The 25,964-nt window shown below is 39.0% G+C and overlaps 1 protein-coding gene across 1 annotated transcript in view; it reads right to left on the bottom strand.

Moving 5' to 3' along the window:
* The window catches only part of LOC306874919 (uncharacterized protein), a 75,892-nt gene extending 51,239 nt beyond the window's left edge, over positions 1–24,653 (bottom strand). Inside the window, exon 1 of the mRNA XM_079425251.1 lies at positions 24,321–24,653. Within this exon, the coding sequence (XP_079281377.1) occupies positions 24,321–24,368 (48 nt within the window). The 5' untranslated portion in view covers positions 24,369–24,653. The remainder of the gene's footprint in view (positions 1–24,320) is intronic.
* Positions 24,654–25,964: the final 1,311 nt, after the last annotated feature.

Here is a 25,964-nt window from a genome sequence, read left to right as displayed (position 1 = left end):
CACAGCCAACAAAGTGCAAACAAAACTGCACACATGCACAAACATTAGCATGTAAACACATACAGACACTGAAAACAGATATATATCCACACTGTAAGCCACCCAAGAGTCCCCTTCAGGGGAAAAATAATAAAAGAAGAAATAAAAAGGAGAAAAAGAGCGAGACAGGTGACTTACACAATCACTTTAATACTATTTCCGTTTTCATTGCTAAAAGCTCAATCTACCATTCACCTGTCTTTTGATCTGCTATCATACTGTGTTCACCCATCAGGTGTCAAGCTGCTAATCAGCATTACGACCGTCTGTGTGATCTGGGACAGGAAGAGACGAACCAACGGTGTTATGAAAGTTTCCCGTGTTTAGTGGCTAACGGCATCTAGGTAGAACAATGCAAACACTCCTCTCTAATGTTGCATAAACACACTAACCTGAACTAACCTGCACTGAGCCAGTTACAGTAGCCTGTATGTGTCAGTGCGTGCGTGTGTGTGTGTGCGTGTGTGTGTGTCCAGAACAGGTGTACGTCTGGCTTAATCTCCTGTGTGGTTCAAGCCAGTGTCACGCCATGATCAAAAGACAGCATTGAAATAAGGGTAAAAAGACTTTCTCTATCTCTCTCTCAGACAAGCTTGAGCACAAACTCATTTGCTGCATGGCTGGAAAACGGATGGCGATTTTGCCAAGAAGTGAAAAGGCAGGGGTGAGTGAAAAAGACAGAGACGCTGAGATTGAGTGTCTTTTGTTTGATGAAGTCCCACCTGCAGCTCTACGGCCACAGAGACGCAGCTGCTCTCCTTTCCCCCTTCCTCTCTTTGTTTCTGTCCATCATCCCAGGCTCTTCCCCTGCTCATTGATCCCTTCTGCAACCCCTATTCTTATCCTTTTCAGTTTGTGGGAGTGCAACCCTAAGCGACTCTTTTTTATGGAAACTTGGTTCCACCTCATAAAAATAATACAATTCTAAAAGGTAATTGCAAATTTACATCTCACAATTGTGAGTTTTTTCATAATTACAAGAAATAAATTTGCAATTGCATGAAATAAACTCACTTTATTATTTGCAATCGAAACTTTCCTGTACTTGCAACTTCATGTCACAATCGCAACTTTATTTTTCACAACTGCAACTATTTCTTGCAATTGTACCTTTATTTCTCTTAAATGCAACTCTGTCCCTCATTATTGCAAAATTACTTCTTGCAGTTGTGCATTTATTTGTCATAACTGCGACTTTGCTCCTTATAATGGCAACTTCACTTCTTGCAAGTGTGCCTTTATTTCTCATAATTGCATGTTTGTCCCTCGTTATTGCAACTTTATTTCTTGCAATTGTGCCTTTATTTCTCATAACTGCAACTTCTTGCTGTTGTCTAATAATTATGCATATATTTCCTATTCTAAATTTTTTTTTTATTCTATAGAGGAAATTGCCTTCCATTTTTTATGTTAACTAATAAAGTCAATAACTTTTTCTAAATCATCACTTAAATATTTTACTAAATTCACTTCTCCAAAAAGCAACTGAATCCCAGAGTAAGTTAGAAATGGACATGCAAAAACATTCTTTTTGGACTTTTAATCTATAATAAGATTTGACAGATGTTAAACAGAAGTAACCTGAGGTTACTTGGTGACCGGTTTGGATCGACTAGACCGTCACACCACTGACGCAAACCATCTTGCTTGTGCGTCAAGTGTGCCAGTACTATCAGCAGACTTCTTTACCTCTTTACTATGAGTCCCTGGAGTCTGTTTGCGATGGATTATGCTGTTCTATGCATATGTCTCTGTGTGTTTATAAAGAGAACGAGAGAGAGAATGAGTGAGAGAGAAACATCGCTGTAATAGCAGGCACACTGTCCTGACCTCACTTACAGAGACTGTCAAATGTACACACAGACACACACACACACACACACACACCATGTTCCCGTCTGTTCCGACCTTCACTGAATTCTCGTCATTCATGATGTCACAGGCTCATAGCTTCCAATGTAAGCCTTCTTAGTCAGCCTTAGTTTATTTTTGAGAGCAGATTCATTGAAACTGATAAACACCACAAGTTTTGATTTGGCTATGTTAAATACTTACAAACCTACAGTGAATGTAACTGCAGTAGAGCTGCACTTTTTTACACAACGTTTGTATGCTATAATGGAAACAAGCACTTATAGAGAAACCGTCGATACAGGATTAAATCTTTGCCATAATTTATCACTATTTTTTATTACAGCTAGGTGGTTGCAAAAGTAGTTTAAATAACCAGAAACAATGAAATATTGGCCAATAAATATCCTATATACGAAATTTCTCATAATTATTACAAATAAATTTACAATTGGATAAAAAAAAATTCTCGTAATCGCAACTGTCACAATTCCGACTTTATTTCTCACTTTATTGTAAATGAAAATTTCTTGCATATTCAACTGTCAAAATTTTGACTTGATTTCTCATAATTGCAACTTTGCTTGTTGTAATTGTGACTTTTTTATGCAATTACAATTTTTTTTTCTCAAAATAACTACAGTAAGGATGCAATGATATTGGAATTTGATAACTACTTTTAATGGATGACAGCCAGTATTATAAAGCTATACATTTCCATAAAAAGAAAAGAAAATTAAAATGCACTAAAAAGCTAGCATGCTACAGGTAAAACAAAAGTGCTCTTAAAGGGGTAAATTTGCTAGATGATGGTAGTAGTCTAAATATTAAAACAGGCAGGAAAAAAAAAATCAATATCGGGCCAACATATCCAATATCGGCAGGTACTTATAAATTCTGATACACATATTCACCCCAGATACACATTCACACGCATCCTTTTAAAAGATTTACTCTTCTTGGAGCGCTGGTGTTATGGGGTGAAAACATGGCTCAGGGGGCACTTTCACTGGGAGACAGATCAAACACACACACACACAAGCGGCCCCTCAATGCCTCTTATATATATTAACATATACATGAACACATACAAAGAGAACACTCCCACTAAACAAACACACGTGTCCTGATCAGAGGCATGCAGTAGCACTGTGAGTGTGTGGGAACGGATGTGTGTGTGCGCATGTCTGATTGTTTCTGACTGGCAGGAGAGATGAGAAGTGGCAACCATATGTATGTGTGTGTGGCGCTTTGGAAATAGGTCAGCTTAGGCTGGGTTTAGTGGCACTAGGCCCAGCTCAAGCAGAGAAGAGCCCTGGGGCTCAAACACACACACACACACACACACACACACACACACACACACACACACACACACACCTCCCTGCCAGCAAAGACAAAGACGTACAGGCATATTCCACCAATCTACACAAAAGAATTCAAAAGCAAATGCAGATCCAACATATACACACAAAGAAATAATGGATTTTACATGCTGAAGGCTGTTCAGTGTTAATCTCGCCAATTAAAATTACAGACAGAAAAAACGTTAGTCAATGACAACAAAATGAAACAAAAATGAGCATTAAGATGATAATTAAGCTGTTTAAATAAATAAAAAAACTCAACAATGTAGTTAGAGTAAACAGTCATAGTAAAATTGACCAAAATACAAAAAAGAACAAATATGTCACGACAAAATATAGATTTTCCTCAAAATAATTTTTTTTTTGTTAAACAAAAACCAAGGCTGTTGATAAAGATAACTTAATTATAATGTCTATATTATTGACCACGGGAGCAGCTATGAGCTCAGTTACACTGTGATGGCCTGAACACAAAATACACACAAGCTCTCTAATTACCAGTGCATGGCCAGTCTTCTGAATGTGAGGAAAATAACACTAATGAGCTTCACCTCACTGTGACATTAACACAACCTGCTGTCTACCATCACACACGCTTGAGCTCATAACTCATAACACGCTTGAGCTCATAACTCATACACGCCTATAAATCAACAGGATGGTTATACAGACAATCATAAAACACATTAGAGCTCACACACACACAGGCATGCTAAACATCATAAATCTTTATTCCTACAAACATTAACCTAAGTAACCACATATAAACCAAAGATGAAAACGCACTGCGTGCGAGTGCCTTTTAAAAGTGTCCACGAGTGAGCTTTAGACTGTGAGGATAGAATGTAAAGAGAGGAACAAATGAACAGATAGTGAGATGATAAATGAAGGGAAGTAGTGAAGGATGGAGAAAAAAAAGAGGAAGTGCTTGTGTCTGCTGTACCGGCTGCCCTTAGACCATTACTAAGGGGATCTCCCAACGGACACACTCACACACAAAGTCAAACTAAGGGCAGGAACAACAAGTGAGAGAAAGACAGAGAGAGAAAGAGAATGTGAGTGTGAGGTTTAGTAACAAAAGTACATACTCACATATACATCCCTTTCATCTTGAAGAAAAACTCTTTTTGTATATGTAAATGAAAACCACATAAAGGGATAGTTCACCAAAACATAAAGTTCATCACATCATTTATTCATCTAAATGTACTTCCAAACCCATAAGTCTTTCTTTCTTTAGAGGAACATGAAAGGAGATGTTTTGAAGAATGTTAACTCTGCACTCTTCAATAAAATTAAAGTGAATAGAGACAGATGCTGTTAAACTCCAACAAAGAAAAAGAAAAAAAGAAAACCCTGAAATCACGGGTGTATCTTTTTCCAGATCTTCCAAATCATATAGTATATTTGTGTATGAAGCAGACTGACATTAAATATACTTTAATCATATAGACTATCGACTCATTTTATGACAGTTTTATTGTGCTTTTTTGTATACATGTTCTTATATATATATCTGATAATATATAAAATATATAAAAGTGTGTCAAAAGTTACAAAAGGAGCCAGGATTCCATAAAATAAAATAAAATAAAATAATAAAATAAAATATGTACACCTGTCGACAGCTTCTGTTCCTATTAACTTTAACTGTATTGAAGCATGGGTTTCTGCAAAGTATATTAATTTGTTGAACAAAGAAAAAAAGTCATAACGGTTTATGGGGGTGAGCAAATAATGAATTTTTCCCTCTCTTGTGATCTGAAGAAGAAAATATTCTGTTAAACTGCTGCAACCAAACAAGCTTATTAGACAAAAAAATTTCCTTTTTATTCCAGGAGGATGCTTTTCAAAATACTTCGGCAGAAAAAAAAAAAAAAAACCTGCAAAACTCGCCCACATGCATATGAACAAACAAATGAAAACTACCAAAGAGAGTGGATGTTTGTGTGTGTGAGTGAATGAGCAAAAAAAAAAAAAAAGAAAAAGAACTACGAGCAGGAATTCTGCACCCAAGGCTCACCAAATCCTAGTCCAGCCAACGAGAGAGCGGAGGGAATAAAAGCAGAGCAAACTGCCTGAGTTAGTGCTGGAACACACACACACACACACACACACACTCACTGGCCATCCTGTGCTGGTTGTTAAAGCAGTATTAATATTCATGTCGAGGGCTGCTGCTGTCAGTGAGGCAGTTTTAAATGAACACTCCGACCTTGATCCAATCCATGGGGTCTCTCCTTATCCAATACAAGAATGTGACTTCAAGGCCTCCCTCTCTCTCTCATTCCATTTCTCTCTCTCAACACACACTTTTCCTCCATTTTTCCCTCTCCTAACCTCTCCCCCTTTCACCCCTTCTTTCCTGATTATGCAGACTTGGAGCTGGTACGTGTGTGTCTCCAATCTCTGTTTGATTTTGCCCACAGACAAGAACGGATCTGCCTTGATAAAGATGGCTGTTCAGAAAGAGCCACAGAGGGATTCAGATTACCTTGATCTCTCTCTCTCAGTTTCTTTTTCCTTCTTGGTTTTTGTTGATGAGGTGGGTGAGATACATTTTTAAACCTGATATCGAGAGAGAAGAACAAAAACCCAGACTTCGCCCAGTTCTGTAGTGAAACAAGTCTGAACACTGTATGTGAAAAGCAACATACAAATACATTGATTGGGATTATCTGTTCCTGTTACTTGATTGGGAATATCTGTTCCAGTGTGTTATTATTTGGGGTAGCTTGATCTAATCATGTTTTCTAAGTTCTAACTTACCCCACAATACTCTCTTTGCTATGACAGTAGAGAAACTTGACCGTGCAAGCAGACAGTTTACACGAATGCAGGCGACGCTCAGAATGCGACATACTTGTACTAAGAATTACACTCTGACATGGAAAGCAACAACACATGAAATCAATCTTGCATAGCTGGAAGCGTCTGTTTTCACACTCTTATGTAGAGTATGGCTAAATTTAGAATAGCATTGCATATCTGTATGCCAGCAACAGCAAGAGAAGTATACTAGTATGCTATTCTGATTTCAGCCAATGTTTCAGGCTTAAGTATTAAAAAAAGGCTTGAATGAGTTGAGTAACATACTTAACTTGGCTACAAGCTCATTTTGCCTGCACGGTATCATGTACAGAGGCAAAACATTTCATATTATTACCAATTGATTCCAAGTATGATTAGCTTTTAGTGTAGCTGCTTTGAAAGAGTGATGGGCTACATTGTATGTGTTTGGGTCACGTTTTGCCTAAATTGTGAAAACCAAAAGCCTCTAAAAGAATCGAGGGAACCAGCTAACGGTTCACTCGAGGGAAATATACTAAATATGTTTTCATTTACAAACTATGGTTTGTGTAACAGCTAGGTGTAGTGACAGAAAATACTGTCACCTCACTATTAAAGCAACAGAAATCATTGGAAAGCCCCCATGGTGTGTATATGGTGTGAGACTATGTGCCACAGCAGAAACTCTAAATGGATAACAGTCCAGACAGAGAGCGACAGTTGCACAAAGCTCGTACTTTCTCATTCCACACACACACACACACACACACACACACACACACACACACACTTGAGTAGACACTTGTCCTCTGCGGTTAAGGTGTAGCCCTCCATTCCTCACTTAGCTGTCCACCTCAGAAGCCTCCTGTCTCTTTATCTCTACAGGCTAAATAATGGACCGGCATTAGTTGGGTCGGCCTGCTCTAGAGCACGTAGATCAATGTCCACCAGCCCAAACGGACAGAGTCCACTGCTCACTTTATATATCTGATGCTCCATCCCTCCTTCCTTTATCTCTTCCTTTTGGACTGAATGCGGTCATCTGTTCTTTCTGCCTCCTCTCCTCCACCTTTCCATCTTACTCTCTCTCACTTTTGGTGGAACCCCATTTCTAATAAATCTCATGAATGGTTCTCTCTCAGTAGCTCTCCCTTAAACGTGTCACAGCAATTACAGCACTCGTAAAACGGCGCCATATAGACCTAGACCCTGTGTATGTGTGTGTGTGTGTGTGAGATAACGTCCTTGAGGGGGCAAGAGAAGAGCTGGTTATTGATTGGAGGTCCTGTACGACACATAGGCTTTTGATTTCTCTTGTAGAGCACTGCCTCTGCCTTGTCCTCCCAACAGTATTCTACGAAGTCAAATAGAGTCAACTATTGACTGCTGTTCACCTATACCATCAAAATGACACACTCTTGACTGTTTCTATAGTCACTTTAGATTGCATGAAAAAAACAACACTTTATTACATTACAAAACTGGTTAAAGCACCAGCTATATGAAGATATGAGTTTAATTTTCAGTCTGCGTTAGGTATTTGGACACATAAAAATGTGAAATTACGTTTTTTCTTAACTATTTCTCTACGATTTTAGCACACAGTATGATCTCAGCCTTTGTGACAGCACTTTTTGTCCACCAAAAGTCCTTTCCCATGGCCTTATGTTATCTCTTTTGGTGAAACGTGAGAAAAAGCTTGTGAAATGTCTTTTAAGTCATGATGAAATGGAAGTTCTTCTATATTGTGACATGCATCTGAGTGGAATGAATTATCAAAAAAGAAAAAAGTAGGTTCTGTTTGGTTCTAGCCATCATTTGACAATGCTAGACTGTACTATGGATGCAAGCTTTAAGTGGATTGTGGAAGAATGGGTTTAAGTGGACTAAACCATGAAGAATTCCAGCATATGTAAGAGAGAAGTCTGTCTTTATATTGAGTTTTGAATAATAAACATTACATTAAGGTCAAAAAACACTTAAACATTTACACATGCATGGATGAACTGTTCACAAATAGCCAACATTAAAATAAACAACACTTTATAATATGATATATATTGCAATAGCATTCACTTTTAAGTATTTTTAAATTTGCTTTAATTGTGCAAACACTGTTAGAGACCAAAGCAGGTAAAGTAAAGTGTTAGGATTATTCCACATATGTCTACTGGAAGTAACATTTGTTAATAAAAGCTGCCAAAACACTTTTTTCCATTACAGCAGCCAGTCAGGATGTACATATGTCTCGCACCAGATGTAGTGTGGGGCCCACGCTTATTAAAACAGCAATAAAGAATGAGCTTTCATCACATAGCATGCAGAATATACTTGTGTCAAACAGGTATCAAAAGATGGTTCCCATTATGAGTTGACGGATATAGATTTCTTTCAATGGCATATGCCTGATATAATCCGATATATCTGGCTAATGTAATTTATATGCACACATATGCAAAAATCTTTATTAAAAATTCACAAAAATATCTGAATATAAGCCAGTGCAAATACCAACAATTTCAAATGACCAAATATACGTAAGAATGCCAAAATGTTGGTAAAACACTAGTCAGTATTAGTGGTCAATCAATAGGGGTTTCTTTCATTAAAAATCCTGACGCTGATACCTATATAGCACAGTGGCTAATAAAAATGCTGATAAAAATGCAGTCAGGCTGATATATCTGGAAAATATATTATGATAAAGCTCATAATGCCCTTATTTCCATATGTTGGAATATTTATGGATATCTACGCACTTATGTGCAAGCAGGTTGACATTCATGTTTGAAAGCCTGAAGCACATCGAAAAATCACAGCAATAAGGCAAGACAAGAGAAGGACCTCTCGAGTGTGAGCGCACATCCACTTGAGACAGCCACACACAGTTGTTAACTTGTGGGATAAAATAAAATCATCTTCTTGGTTAAAGAGAGGTCTGATAATCTGTATGAAGAGGGATTTGATGGAATGAATAAATGCATTAATACTCTAGGCGCTTAGCGTCGCAATCACCCCATTGCAATGCAGAGAGAACTGTGCACACGCCGCGCCGCGGCATCAGCATCGCTTCCAATGCGTCAAATGTTAATGACCTGCCAGGGAGAGGAATCTATCCATGTTCATTTGTCATTAAGAAGGAATATTTTAATACCAGAAGCTCAAGTGCTACAGTGTCACAACAATTTAACATAGTGGGGAAAAGGAGGAGGTAAAGAGAGGGAGGAGGAATGTATTCCTGCAGCAAGTAACTCTTTAAAAGGGGGATGGCGAAAAACAAAAATGCTTTGTATCAGCACAAACGCACACACTGACTGCACCACAGCTCTACTGCCAATATTTTGTTGTGTCAGTAGGTCAGAGAACAGGGAGATTTATGGGGGAAAGTGCCTCTATTGCTTCAGTCTTGTTGTATAACAGAGACAGAGAGACGTTGCTACTGTTTCTGTGTGCTCGGTGCTTGAAGGGCCAAAGATGGCATCTACATCCTGCTGAAGAACAACACATGTAGCTGTCTCACTCATTGACTCCTACACAACCACATGTACTCAGAAAGTGATGTCATTACCAGCAGCTGCACAAACATGCACTGGGAAATCAATGAGCGTATGGCACATTTATTAGGTCCTGATGTGGCAGCATAGAAATGCCCGGCCCAGCTGTTATAATAGAAAGCAGTGTGAGCGACATCTAGAAAGATCTAACCTAACGAGACATAGAGGAGGAGGAAGCTAGTCTTAGAGCTGTGCTCCCAAATCACACTGCCTTGGGGCAGAAACTCAATTAAACTGTTAGAAGACATACTATTAGCAGAAAAAAATTTGACGTTCAGCAGAAATTACCAAATGGAGTGTATTAAAGTGCCCCTATTATGGATTTTTGAAAATGACCTTTCATGCAGTGTGTAACACAGCTCTAAGTGAATGAAAACATCTTGGAAAGTTCTAAATCTGAAAGTGCACCGTGTATAAAGTTATTATCTCTCAAATGAAAGAGTTGACTCTGAATCATTGAAACAAGTAATTTTTTAAAAGGAATCCCAAGCCGTTTCATGTTGACGTCAACATGAAACATTAGCATATTGCCCGCCCACTTGTTGCACGCACAGACCTGGGAAAACTTGATTTTCGCATTGGTCTGAATAAAAATGCAAATTAATTTTTTCCAATCGGACAAATCACCGCAGATTAGCGTCATGCAAAGGAGTGGTTTGGAAAAATGAATCATTGAGCGAATCGTTTGGGAGTCGTTGAGCAAATAAAGTAAAAATAAATGCATATTATAAGAAAACTGAAAGTGTTTTTTGACCTTGCATGCATGTCAACCTCCCAAAGCCAAAATATGAACCCCTCATAACCCATAATAGGGGCACTTTAAGTCTGGCTACCTTGAATAGACAAATTTGTGGCCATCCGATTTGGTTTTTAAATGCAGATGCCAGTATCTAGAAAGCAGGTTTCTCTTTTCATATATATATATATATATATATATATATATACACACATACACACACACACAAATCCATCACTAAAATAAATTGCATTATATATATTAAATATAATATATTAAATAGATTATATTTATTTAGTATATTAAAGCAGAAAACAGTCACTTTAAATTTTAATATTTCACAGTATTATTATTTTACTGAATTTTTGATCAAATAAGCACAGCCTTGGTGATCAGAAAAAACTCCAAACTTCTGAACACAAGTGCATATACAGTATACAGTGTAAATAAATGATCATTTAAAAACGGCCAAAATGTGTTCATTTGATCAGCCAATATATTGGTCTAATCTAAAGTAGCCTACGCAAACTTAAACACTTGTCTATCATGCCTACGCAACTTTGATCCTCAAAGTATTAGACAGCACAGACCTGACTTTCTCCTCACAAATTCACCTAAAACTTTCTATCCCTTCATTTCTTTCAGAAACTTTCCCTGACTGAACTTCTGGAAAAAAAAAAAAGTCAATAAAGCCCCCCATCCTTATCATGTCACCTCAGTTCAGACAGCTGTTTAGTTAGGATTAGTGGATGTCCTGTCAAGCAGATGTAGTGGGAGTGATCATTAGCTGTTGTCCTATTGAACAGATACAGCAATATCTATTGCTACTGCACCAGAACAAGGTGCATAACTGTTATTGTTGGCCATAGAATCCCTTCAAAACCCAGTGGAAAAAAAATATTTAAATCTCAGTGAGAGGGAGAGAGAGAGAAAGAGAGTAATAAGATTCCCTGGCTGCGTGGTAGCTGTGGAATTTTGGTCCTAACGGAGAGTAGCTCCAGCCTTCATAGCGCTGTTTTTTCTGGATGTCTGAGCGAGGTAGAAATATGTTCCTCCTTTCCACCCAAAGCTCTGTCGCAACAGCAAACAACACTGACACGCTGTTAGCGTAGATATGGCTCGACTCAAAGCCAATTTCTCACAGAGAATAAAGCCTACACTGAGGAGATAAGTGCGAGATGAGCTTTTCGTTTCGAACGAGGAATTTCACCTGTATCAAGACAGAAATTGATCTTACATTTGACAGCCAAGTAGCTGAAGTGAAACTCGTCTGCGGTAGACTTCCCGGGCTTCACGCGCAGGGTTTTGACACAAATTATGGGAATGTTTACCGTACGATAAACTCTTTATGAGCAACACGTCAAATTGATAGCAGATAAAACCGAGTGCTGCCTCATTCCTAAAAACTTGCAAAACACCACCGCTGACTTTTAGATACACTAATTTCTGAAGTGAGAGCGATAACAAACGCACAAGAAATCCTCCACTTTGATGTCGCGCCCTATTTTGTGGTTTCGGCAGGGTCTTTAGCGATTTAATTCATCTCAGAGCTCTCCGGGGTTTAGGAAATCTGGGCCAAACAGTGATTGAAGCCATTAGAGCAACCCCTTCAAAAATACTTTAGGGTGTGCATGATAAAATGAGATGAAGTAAGGGATGGAAAAATAAGAGCATGACTGACTTACTGTCCTCTATTAACAACAGTCTGACCCCTTCAACCAGAAGGTGAATTGTTAGACGTTTATTTGGATTGTCTACATTGATGAGCTCCTTATGTTCGCTAGAGAAAACGCAGTTATAGATGTTCAGTGCTGTGGAAATCCACACTAGAGCACTGGTAAACCCAGCTTTACCTAATGACCCAGCTCTCAATTACATCATCATCTGTTTGTAGGGCTCATGGGACAAAAGGTTAAGATAATTATAAAACCCCTCTAACCGCCACCTGCAGTATATATAGACACTTCCACAAACACAATCAGATTTACAGTCATTTTACCAGCCCAAGTAGGAATTCTCAGTTTGCTTCTGGAAACAAATGTTTTAATATTCTGGTAATGATGCAGAAGAGGGAAGAGAGTCAGATAAGTATGACTGATTTTTAAATGGCTTTTGTAGTGAATGATCCATTATCTCTCTCTCACTCACACACACACACACACATGTTGGTTTTTGTGGTTTATGAGGACTCTCCATAGGCGTAATGGTTTTTATACTGAACAAACTGTGTGTGCTATTGTCCTACACCAACCCTACACCTAAACTTAGCCCTCACAGGAGACTTTGTGCATTTTTAGATTTTCAAAAAAACACCATTTAGTATGTTTTTTAAGCCTTTTGAATTACGGGGACATAGGCAGTGTCCTCATAAACCACCTTCATATTGTAATACCTCTGTCATACCCATGTCATTATACAAATTTGTATCCTCATAAACCACATAAACATGCACACACACACACACACACACACACACACACATCTTTCTCTTCATCGCTCTGACTTTCTTGTCACTGGCATGCAATCACAGTATGACATGAGCTTGCCCCTCCACCAAACTGAGCATCTCATGCTCTCAGTTCCCATGTTCTCTAAAAATAACTAAACCGTGGAGGAAAAAGAGACGCATACACACACACACACACACACACACACACACGAGAACCACAGAGACGTAGTGATGTGTGCAGAGTTTCTCAAACATAAATGACTGCAACAATAAACAGTTTATCTACAATTGCTCTTTGGTGTCTATATCTAGGATTACCAATGATGGCGCAGTCTTTATCTAGGATTGTCTAGGCACATTTGTAGACAATTTAATCAAATGCAAAGTATAACTTGGCTCTAAGACAATAGTATCTTCTACATTTCTTGTTTAGTTTCTTAAAACAACAATCACATTTTTTGCCATTCCATATGGAAAGCGTGCACAGAACTTTGCTGAAAGCACTACAGATTTCCACAGAACAGGAATGCCGTCATTCACACAGTTCTACTGAATCCCATCTCAATGTGTGTGTCCTTTTAAATAGTTTATATTAGAACTTGGGAAAATGTTATTTTCTGTGATTATAATGTGTAATTATAATATTAATGGCGAACTTCCTGAGGCTAATGTTCTTCCCCAATTTCTGTGATAACATGTTTAATGTTTAAATCTGTTCCACATACATCACCATTCAAATGTTTCAGGTCCTTAATATTGTGAAATATTTTTACAATTTAAAATAACTGTTTTCCATTTTAATATATTTCAAATGTAATTTATTCACATAATGGAAAAGCTGAATTTTCAGCAGCTATTCGTTCATTCTTCAGTATCACATGATCCTTCAGAAATCATTGCTTATTGCTGATTTAAAGTTTAGGCTGAAAGAATATTATTTATTTGAAATGAAAATCTTGTGTAACATGTCTTTACTGTCACTTTCGATCAATTTAATGCATCTTTACTGAACAAAAGTATTAATTTCTTTAGAATAAAATCGTACTGACCAAAACTTTCAGAAGAAATTTCAGCAGATTCCATCTGGACCTTGCAATTACTTCATCTTATTGTTTCATTGCAGAAAACAAAAAAGAAAAAAAAAACATTTACATTTGCTGATGCACTAATAGTCTACGCTGCATTCTCATCACACCTCTTTACTTAATTACACTGAGACGCGATGAAAAGGTGTAACATGGACAGGACAGGCCCTTATCATTAAGTTTAGCCTTCTGAGAGGCTCCAAGCCGACACTAAAATTAAAAGGCAATTATGTTTAAATTGAACAGAGTGGATGGAGAGCTATTAATCACTTATATCAATTACTAAGACCACACCCTTCTACTGGCTGGGGTCACCAGGGTCAAGAAGACCATGGTCTGTGGATGGAGATGGCTGGAGACGCCTGTATGTGTATGTAACCCGAGTCACTGGCCAAACCACAGCCAACCATGGCAAAACATTATGTCTGGATCAAGTTACTCAATCAACCATGTGCCACAATCTGTTACTATGGGCTTGCAAACGGACACCAACATAGGCCCATTACTGCCATAGTGGCACTCTCACTGACCTCACCACTTACATGCACAAACGGAGACAAAAATATGAATAAAACAATAAAAGGAAGGAAGGAAGGCAATGAAAAGAAAAAGAAAATGTATGTGGGTGTACTTGATGAAAGTTAAGAGGAACAATAAAAAACCTAGAAAAATAGGTGTCCATCCATCTTCATGAAAGTGGCAAGCACACACTTGTGATCAAACGTTGATGCAGACACACACACACAGGCTCTGTTAATGGATGACACAAGGGAGGAGGAGGGAGTGACCTAGAATACCACTTGCAGACAAGACAACAACGAAACAATGCAGAAGAGAGCCCATAATACTCACTAATTCAACAACGTTACTAGATAGATTGTTACCACTATCACCTACGCGCACAGTCATAGATCATTTTAATTCTGCATATATTTCTTTGTTTCTTTCATTGAGTACACACATAGATAAAAATGTCTGTGTATGAATAAATAAAATCCTTCCCTTACCATCTCCACTAATTAATAATTTACACCCTATTCCATTTGTATCCCTTAGAAAGACGTAGGAAAAAGATCGCACTTGTGAAAAGCTGCCAAGGTTACTACGACAACTGCTTCTGGGAATGAGTGCATTATGAAGTGCCAGGAATTCTGGGTATTTTTATTTGGACCGCAGATGAAAGCACGGCCGTTTGCATGCATGTGCATTCTAGTGGGCATTCATCACGGTGTATCGTAGTGACACGTTCAAACGAGAAACATTTACTTGCTCTTTTGTTGCAATACGGGCTCTTTGAAGTTTTGTGTGAGTCGCAGTACTGATTAATCTTCAGTCGCATCTGTGTTCAGCTGCACTCTTGGAAGAACACCCACTGAGGTTGTTAAAGTTTTACATTTCTCAAAAGTCAACATTAAGTCAGAACTGACCCTATTTACATTCTTAAGTTTGTGGTCTTTACTTTTCAGATGACAACAGAAAACCCATGTATTTTTCAAACCATCTCCTCCAAGCACAAATCCAAGCTTGCATTTTTTTGTCTCAATGAATATCCTGTTTAACTCAGAAATATACCACATTACGTAAAGTAATGCGATTTCACTTGTAACGTCGTGCTCACATGTGCACTGTGTGATATTGACTGTCTGAGATTAGATTAGATTAGATTAGATTCAACTTTATTGTCATTGCACATGTAAGGTACAGGGCAACGAAATGCAGTTAGCATCTAACCAGAAGTGCAATAAGCAGAGGTACAGGATATACAGTGCCTATAATATGTTACATATGTACAGAAATATACAGATAAGGCAGTAGTACTATGGACATAATTTACAAGTTTTTAAATACTATCAGTATGATATACAGATGGGTGATATGAACATACTATACAGATGGGTTGTGCTGTAAATGTATGTACACTATGAGCAAAAACTATGAAAATAATTACAAATGGATATGAATAAGCTATAAATTAAGATATATAAACACTAGTGCAATGAACATTGAAAGTGCATAGAAATAAAAATTTACAGTACATAGTACTCAGTGTAGATTGGTTGTTTTTTTTGTTTTTTGTTTTTTTAATCGATTTAATGATGGGGAGGGGTGAAGAGTTTGTAGTGGTGTGTGAGGGGGGTATCATTGGGCAGAGTTTAGTAGGGAAACAGCTGTAGGGAAAAAGCTGTTCCTGAGTCTGCTTGTCCTTGTTCGGAGGCTCCTGAAGCGCCTCCCAGAGGGCAGTAAGTTAAACAGTCTATGGTCAGGGTGAGAGGAGTCCTTAAGAATGCCGCGAGCTCGACGTAAACAGCGTTTTCTCTGGACGTCCTCAATGGCAGGGAGTGGTGTCCCTGTGATGCGTTGGGCGGTTTTCACCACTATCTGTAGTGCCTTGCGGTCAGCAGCTGAGCAGTTCCCATACCAGACTGTGATGCAGTTGGTCAGGATGCTTTCAATTGCACACCGGTAGAAGTTCCGCTGGATGATTGGAGACAGGTGGTTCTTCTTCAGTGTCCTAAGGAAGAAGAGGCGTTGGTGAGCCTTCTTGACTAGGCTGGATGTGTTGGTGGTCCAGGTCAGGTCCTCCGAGATGTGGGTTCCCAGGAACTTGAAGCTGGAGACACGTTCAACAACCATCCCGTTAATGTGGATGGGGTCATGCGTTCCACTTTTCTTCTTCCTTAAGTCCACAATAAGTTCCTTTGTCTTGCTGGTGTTGAGGAGCAGGCTATTGTCAGCACACCATGCAGCCAGGTGCTGTACCTCCTCCCTGTAGGCAGTCTCATCGTTGTCTCTGATGAGGCCAATCACTGTGGTGTCGTCAGCAAACTTGATGATGGAGTTGGATCCATGCACAGGCCTGCAGTCATGGGTGTAGAGGGAGTAGAGAAATGGGCTCAGCACACAGCCCTGTGGTACGCCAGTGTTGAGTGTGATGGTGGTGGAGCAGGTGAGGCCTGACCTAACATGCTGAGGTCTGTTGGTCAGAAAGTCCATAATCCAGCTGCAAAGGGAGGTGTTAACACCCAAGTCTCCAAGTTTAGTGGTCAGCTTGGAGGGAATGACGGTGTTGAATGCTGAGCTGAAATCAACAAATAATATCCGTGCATATGTGTTGTTGTTTTCCAGGTGTGTGAGTACTGAGTGCAGTACTGTGCCTACTGCATCCTCAGTGCTTCTATTGCTTCTATAGGCAAATTGGTGTGGGTCCAGTGTGGGTGGGAGGCAGTTCTTGAGGTGTGCCAGGACCAGTCGCTCAAAGCACTTCATAACAATGGGTGTGAGTGCTACGGGGCGGTAGTCATTCAGGCACGTTGGGGAGGAGTGTTTCGGCACTGGCACAATGGATGTCGACTTAAAGCATGTTGGCACCATTGCTTGGGTGAGTGACAGGTTGAAAATGTCTGTGAAGACCCCTGCGAGCTGCTCTGCACATGTCCTGAGCACACGTCCAGGAATGCCGTCGGGGCCAGCAGCCTTGTATGCGTTGATCCGGCTCAATGCTGTGCAGACATCTGTGGAGGTGAGTTTGAGGGTCTGATGGTCTCCTGAGAGTGTGATCTTGGTGGCTGTCTCCTTGTTGTTGTTGTCAAAGCGAGCATAAAAGTCATTTAGCTCATTAAGGAAGGAGACGTCTGTGACCATTGGAGTGGAGTTGCATGGCTTGTAGTCACTGATGACCTGGATGCCCTGCCACATGCGCCGGGGGTCAGAGTTGGAAAAATGCTCCTCTACCTTTAGCTTGTAGCAGTGCTTGGCCTTCTTGATGCCCCTCTTCAGGTTAGCCCTGGATATGCTGTAGGCCTGAGCGTCATCTGATCTGAAAGCAGTGTTGCGGGCTTTCAGCAAGAGCCGCATTTCCTTGTTCATCCATCCTGAGATCTCTGGGATCGTAAAGAATTTCTGTTGTTGTAGTGCAAAATCGCGAGTCTTTGGTCGCCCAGTGTGACATGTTCATTGCTGGCAAAGTAGTTGCGATGAATCTTAGCCTTCGACAATGCAAGTAGATTAGGCTCACTTGCAATGAAGAAACAATAGGATTTATGAGTTTCGCTCAGTTTTCTACGATTGTACACACACCAGCTGTTTTACAATCCTGAGTTGTCCCAGTGTTTATGCAACAGGCTTTACCAACCCTAAATCATGGCTAAATGTATTGGCTACAATTTATTGCACAGTGCTGTAAACATCACACAAACTTCCTTGTCTATCTTTTTGAGATAATATTGTATAATCTGTCATTGCATTGTCGTACAGGATTCAAATAATTGCGCATAGCGGGATTTAAAGTTTACCCAAAAATGTCCATATGCCTATAAGGAATAAATAGGCAGATTATATAGATTAGAGACAGTCAAACGGAAGATTAGAAAATCTGGTTATCATAAAATTGAAACTTGAAAAGTAGCAAATCGACCAAGTAAACATACTCAAATACAATGCCACTTATTCAATCACTGTCTCATTGCGCTTCACTTTTTGTAATGATGTTCTGGGAATGCTTCTGGACTGTTTGATATTCTCACTTTATGTCTGTCTGATCAAAGAACGGTTGCAGTTAATTTCATCACTGCTAGCGATTTATAGGGTTTATAGTGGAAGGTAAAACAAACTGTATCTCATCTACCCTGAGCACATGTCTACATTCTCCAAAAGGAGCCACAGGTTCATTACAGTCTTGAGTGTGTAATGATGATGCAAGCGGGAAGCCACTGCTGGTGCCGAACAAAGACCTGTATTCCATGCGGTGAGACTATAGACAGACAGTGTTGCAACACAGTCTAATAATGAGAGGAGAGGGAATCAGATGATCTTTAACGATCTTCTATATGCAAACTATTGAATTAGACATGCAAATGAGACAAAACGGAATGCTAAACATACACACAAAGACCAAAACAGCTACTTAACCACGGCAACTGCCCTGTTCCCCCAGAGCAATACAAATAATCAGAACAAACTGTGTCCGAGCAAATTTGTAGGCATGATGTCATTCAGTGGGTACGTGGAGATTTCCATTTCTCATTGTTTTGTTTTGCTTTTCCCCCTTGACTTTTTTCACATGCAATCTTCCCTTTTTCATTTAGATCCTTCACTTGAGAATGTGTTGTGGGCTGTACGAACTAAACACTACTGAACTTAAAATTGCGATGAAACAGAAGTACTGGTACAACGCTGAAAAACAAAACCAAACAAAGATAGTTTGCTGGTCTTATCTAGTTTAAAACAGGTCTCCCAGCCTTGCCAATCTGATGCTTAGCTGGTTTAGCTGGACTCCCTGAGTCTTAGAGTTTACGTCCTAACATCAATCTCTGATTTGCTACATGTAGTACAAGTTCAATCCTCCCAGTGTTAGGAAAAACTAGCATAAGAACTGAATTTGGGAACTTTTAATTTTTAATATTTAAAACATTTTAGCCTAATACAGCCTTAATGAATAAGCAATAACTAGAGAAAGAAGAACAACTCCATTCAGAGGCCTGGAATCAGTCATAAATTTACCACATATCTACACAGAAACAGAAACTTGGCTGCGGTTGTTCCCAAATCAGTGTGTGGAGAGTAAGCAACTTTTTAAAGCATTTTAGTTGCTGATGCAGCTAAAATTATGCTCTAAATGAATGATGTTCCTTTGGGCTCTCGAGCCATAACAGATGCTGAGTTCACAGGGGGCTTTACAGTAGTTGATTGTCAGAGGTAAAGTAAGCAGTCTCTATCTTTGCAGCCCTCATATCCTCTGACATTTTCTCCAGAGGCAGCATATGTTTCCTCGCAGCTAAGCTCTGCTTCTCCGATTCATTCAGTAATTTGGGTTTATGCATTTACACTTCATCTTCTCATTCACTGCTGTGCCACTGATTTCGCTTTCAATTCTGACAAAAATCAGGTGCTTGTAAACTTTCTTCCGTGTGTCAGAGAGACACAGGGGTTTCCGGAGAGAGTCATTTAAAGCTGCCAAAGCTCTGAGGTGAGTGTTCTCCACTCTTGTACCTCTGACTGAGTTTTTGTGCAAAGTGTTGGAGACAGGAAAAGAAATTACTCAGCCCAATATTCTGTACGTGCTCCTGTTTGTTTTTCATCCCTAGGCAACACTGTTATTTCCTGGTGAGGTCTTGGCTGATCACAGTGACGCAGTTTTTCTCTCCATTGCTCACCTTAGCTTGCTCTCTCTGTCCTTCTCGCCAACTGACGTTAAATCAGGAAGCCAGAGTGATAACAGAAACACATGAGGGTTTCCCTCTATGGGCCGATGGCCCATGCATTTTTCCTCTCGTTCACTCTTTCGTTTTCTCAGTTCCCTTTCTTTGAAAAGAATCTGTACCAAAGAATTGCTCTGGGACTGACAGGGTTCCTTCTGAATATGTCTGAAAAAGATGTTTCTCGTTTTATATATGACTAATGTCGAAACTTTGATTGATTAGATATGGATCTACTTAAGAAAAGGTGTGTGCTTATCGACAAAAAAAGTGTGTGTGCATTTATTGTGGCTAAATGTATCACAAAAGAAGATGCTACTGCACTTTGATCAGATGCTCTGAAGCTGGAAAAAGAATCACCAACACACTCTTACCGCAATTTGTAACAATTTTACATTTTAGCGAATTGGTAGCTATTTCATGTGAATTCGTACAAATTCTCATTTGTACATTTTCATGCTTACACTCCACTGACAGTGGACACAATGTCATAAGACATTAATTTTTAGTTAAATTTTGGTTGTGACGTTCGGGTAATGTCAATGTTAATTTGATGTCCCGACATCAGCTGACGTTGTATTTGTTGTTTTTAGGGTTGTGATGTCATATACTGCCGTCAAACTCATTTTCATTCTCAACCAAAATGCAATGTCTGTCCAACATCATGTCCAGCATCAAACTGATGTTATATTGACATCTTGTGCCTGCTGGAGGTAGTCATGCCCATGACAATGAGGCAATGAGGAAGAAATGTCCATCAACGACCACAACAAAACATCTGGCCTTGGACAGCACAACCTTTCTCTCTTTTTCTTTGTCTATATCGGAATCACTTCAACACCCTGCTATCTGCATCTCTCCCTCCCATCCTTATCTATCTCCTCAGTCCACCATATGGCTCCTCCTGCAAATCAGCACAATTTCATCCTTGTCTTCTCACGAAGGAACAATGAGTCACTCAAGGTGATGCACTGAGAACGATGCTTAGTTAGCGTGGTAAAATGACAGAGCGATTGTTTGTGGTATGAGGGTGTGCTGAGTCTCTCTCTTTGAAGACTGCTTTTGAACTCGCAAACACCGTCTCTCTACAAAGAAAAAAACCCCTCAGAGTTAAATTCCTTCGCACAAGCCCTGACTCAGTGATCTCATCCTAGAAATGTCGGTAAGATAAAAGTTGTGTGTGTTGTTTTAAACTTTCACCTAACTTTGAGGTGAGATCCAAGTGTATTCACGAGTGCTGCTCGCATTACAGTGAACCGCTCTGTGCGTGCACGATATCTGAAGACCAGAGCGCGCATACCACTTTGGCCCTTTTATTCATCCATCAACAGCAGCTTCAAAGCGCACTGACTCATTTGGCCACAGATCAGTTCAAATCGAGTGGAGCAGAAAGGTCCAGAGCGGGAAATCTACAACTGTGATACTGGATTCCAGAAAAACAACAAGCTTAACACAGAGAAACTCTGAATTTATAAATATTTATATAATATATATAAAATTTAAGAGGGTAATATATTTATTTATTTACCCAATATAATTTAATTATTTTAGTGCTGTCAAATGTTTAATCGCGATTAATCGCATCCAAAATCAAAGTTTTTGTTTACGTAATATATGTATGTGTACTGTGTTTATTTATTATCTATATATAAATACACTAAGATACAGTATATTTTGAAAATATTTACATGTATAAGCATTTATATATTTACATTATTATATATATATATATATATATAAAAAAAAAACAATTTTTTTCTTAAATAGATATACATGTGTTTGTATATTTATGTATGCATAATAAATATACACAGTACACATTCATATATTATGTAAACAAAAACTTATTTTGGATGCAATTAATCGCGATTAATCGTTTGACAGCACTAATTATTACTGAGCATGTTTATTTATATTTGTTAAATTTAATTTTTTATAATAATAATAATAATAATAATAATAATAATACACTCTAAAAAACAACACACCTCTGTGTCTAGTTAAGGACAACACATTTTGTGTTACTTTTAACTCAACCAACGAGTTCTTCCTGCTAATTTCTACACACTCATCTGTTATAGTTACATAATTTGTTGCAATCATGTACACCAAATGACAAAAAACGTGTTAAAATAGTCAACACAAAAATGTGTAAAAAAATCAACACATCCTTTCTGAGTAGCCTAATCAGAAAAATAAACTTAATACAATAATAATAAGTATTATTTATTAATATAATTACTTTTATTATGGCTCTAGTTTAGCTTGGCTTGCCTAAAATAACATTTATTAACGGAGCTGCCTGCTCTTAATGACCTACTTCAAAAGATCGAAACCCTTAACCTGGGTTAAAGAGGTCAAAGGGGTTAAGGCGGGACCAGCTAAAAAAAAAAATATTAATAATACATGAGTGACTGTCATGTCTCGCGAAAATGACTGATATATGCGCAGTGTAATCCATAATGCATTTTGTTCATAATTTATTCATAATCATAAACCATTTTATTCTCTTACTCCTCAATAGTCTCATCTGTTACTGCTTGTCAAACGTTACACAAAATGATCCGAGGAAACTCCCTGTTGAACTAAAGGGAAACCTATGATACTGAGAATATGGGACTGTCCATCGGGGGTAAACATGCTGTAGCCTATCTGTGGAAATACAATAATAGCTTTCGGAAATGTGTTTGGGCAAATCCATGACAAAGCGAAGGCGAAGGGGGGCAGCACGTAATCAGACTCGTCAATGAACGTTCTCTTTTAGTTTATTGATCTACAAGAAACTGAATTACATGGGATCTCAAGCGTGTTCTAGAAAACACGAACATACAGACAATTTTCGCCTGGGTTGATATGAAAATCAGTGATGCAAGCTGCCTTTTACTCTTTCTTATTCTGACAGTGAACGAGCCCTCCGCCACCTTTATAATCCCATTACGTATTCTGCTATAGCTCGGCTTAATCCTGGACACACTGGCCGCCCTGTCCCGCATTTTAGCCACCGTCTGTCTCTCTTATCTCTCAGCAATCCACATTAACTGTTAAACACCAGGCTTAAACGCAGCCGCAATTCCGACAGTGAAAACTCACATTATCGCTTATTTTGAGATGATTTACACAGCGCCTGCAGCCCCAGAGCCGCGCTCTCGTCCAAGTCCCCAGTTCTCAGTCTTTTGTTAGCGAGCGCAGCCCCGCTGAGTGTCTGATAAATGCCATTTCATTCCAACAAGCAGACCACATGCTGCTTTAACAGTGAGGGGCTTTTACCTCTATGACTCTACATTGCCTTCAGCCGTATGTATGAAAACAAAGGTTTTGCGTTCAGTGCATCGATAAAGCAATCCATGCTACCCGTTTAAATGACTGCGCCGATAGGATCTCGAGTCCCTTTCAACCTGCTGTTCCCTCTGAATCAGAGTTTGTCATAGCAGACTGTGAGCGTAATGGCAAGGCTTTCCAGTAGGCTAACTAGTATTTATTATTCATGTTACTAGCACATTTTTGTAATTACAAGCAGTCACACTAATCTATTCATCACCTATGAGTATTATTCCAGTAGTGAATAGCCTTTAATCTGTTCAATTAGTCACCAGTACGTCCTCTGCTACTACTCACTATCCCAGTAGTGGCAAATAACCATTCTATTGCTAATTGTAACAGACTCTACATTTTTTAGCACTGAATTCTTTATGGATCTGTGATACAAATAACAACCGTTCACTAGAGACTAATATTTATTTCGCAGCAGTAGTTTATATTGCATTTTACGCATTTAAAAGATAAGATACTTGGTACATCATCTCCTATCTAGCTCCACTGCTACCAGTAACATTATCTCATATTAAAACAGCCTTCCTACTTTTGTCATATGGCTAGTCGGAATGACTACTTTATAATTCAGTCAAAAAAATAGTACTAGCAAAATCAATATAATAAATGGAACTTTCTCGGAATGTGTGTGTAAATGCGTGGGACAGCGCCAGTTAATCTTTGATGCAGTCTTCAAACTTGTCGTCTAATCTCTGTCAGCATTATCTAACGCACACAAAACCCTGGGATTTCTCCACTCGAGTTTCAAAACTTCACTGTGGACCTCAAGCAGAACAGTAGGAGTGATACAGTTTAAAAAGCTACTACTGCGTAAAAGCCAGTGTGGAGCCAGTATGAAACACATAATCGGGCTTTACTTGTAAACACCAAAAGATCGTGAGCCACCATTCAAACCAATCCAATAATATGAAACTCATAAACTCACTAATGGGTCCATGCGAGGTGAGTCTAGCCGCTGGGAGACCAGAAGCATCTTGGAGTGCGGGTACACCACGTAGCCACTGTTAAATCCACTTTGTTTCAGTATGTGTAAACTGCCTTACAAAGAAAATCCTGATTGGGAATCTAATAAAAGATGGTAAATATAAGTCAGGAAATTGTGCTCTCGCCCAGTTGTGTGCGCGACAGCCAACTAGGAATGAGGATTGCGTCCAAATGAAAGCTAATCTGACATTCCGTTCAAGCGCCAGTCATGTTGATTCTCTTGAACAGGGACTAATAACACAAACGTCTGTATCAGCTCTCGCTCTACACGGCCACTTACGATCAGAGAGCTCTGTATCTTCCTGACTGGTGGGCGGAGTCAGGTCGTCCATAGGACGCTCCTCTGCGCGATGTCACAGAGGAGGAGACGCAGATGTTCCGCTCGCAGTCTGCGCTTAAAGGGACATTACGTCTCTGTGCTCTAGTTTACACACATATGGGCTTTTCACAGTAGGGCTGGGGATTTTGCTTCATCCTTGTGACTCGAATCGTTTCAATCCGTTTTCTGTATTATTTCTGTTCATCTTCTTTTTGTGTGTTGAGTCACTGAACAGTTTACTCAATCGAATAATAAAAAGTGCATATAACAGCACACACACACACACACACGCACGCACGCACACAACACAGTTATATGCACAATTATACACATATATTGCAGTGGTGGTCTTTAACCTTAACCTGTTGTTGATGTTAAAGGTCATGCATCCAATTTATGCTATTTTGATACTAATTAATTTTTTTACTGGTAATGTCATGAATGATAAGCAAAAATACAGTATTTATAATAATGTTTGCTTCATGTGTTAGGCTGGGGGTGGGGGGGGGTTACAAAATTAAATTGGCACATTGGTTGCATTGGGAAGCTGTAGAAAGAAGCAAACACACCACAATAATAGACCAGTGTATGGAAAATAACTGAACACCTTACTTTCCTTACAAAACTGAGAAAGAATGACCTATAGACTTTGGTGTAAGACTTTTTGTCTGTCTCAAGGTAATAAGTACTTATTTCATAGGAAAAAAACTCAGAAAACAAGTGGATTACACAGTTTTTTTTTTTTGCCATGGAAAACTGGTTTAGGTATTTTTCAAAGATTTAATACCCACAAATGTGGAAAAATCTGACAATTCCAGGGATTGGTTCTTAGGCAAAGAGCTCATCATATCAGCTTGCTATTTTGTAAACACAACTTTGTTTCCTAACAGGCTGATGGGAAAAACAGTCCAATAATGGCTCTTTTTTTTCCCGTTAAGACATTATATTCTGCTTATTTAGATGCCTACATCATCATTATCATTATGAACCACACATCTGACAATAGCTAAGAGCTGATCACTAAACTCAGATAAAGTGTCCATTACTATTCTAATGGGCTTTTCTTTGTCCAAAAGTGAAGAATTGTTAAGAAAGTACAAAAACTACATCCAAAATTACTCGTTGCACCAGTTCTTATTAAAAGAGAGTCAGATAGGTGAACATATTTACATACAACCTACAAAACAGTCTCATATCAATGCTGGCACAAACAGAAAGAGAGAAAGAGTGCTCTAATCCTCTACTTGCACCTGGAGTTAGGAGAGT

This window comes from Barbus barbus (assembly GCF_936440315.1).
Source record: "Barbus barbus genome assembly, chromosome: 1".
NCBI classification, from domain to species: Eukaryota; Metazoa; Chordata; class Actinopteri; order Cypriniformes; family Cyprinidae; genus Barbus; species Barbus barbus.
The sequence above is the reverse complement of the archived record's forward strand: the minus strand, read 5'-3'. Positions and strand labels throughout refer to the sequence as shown.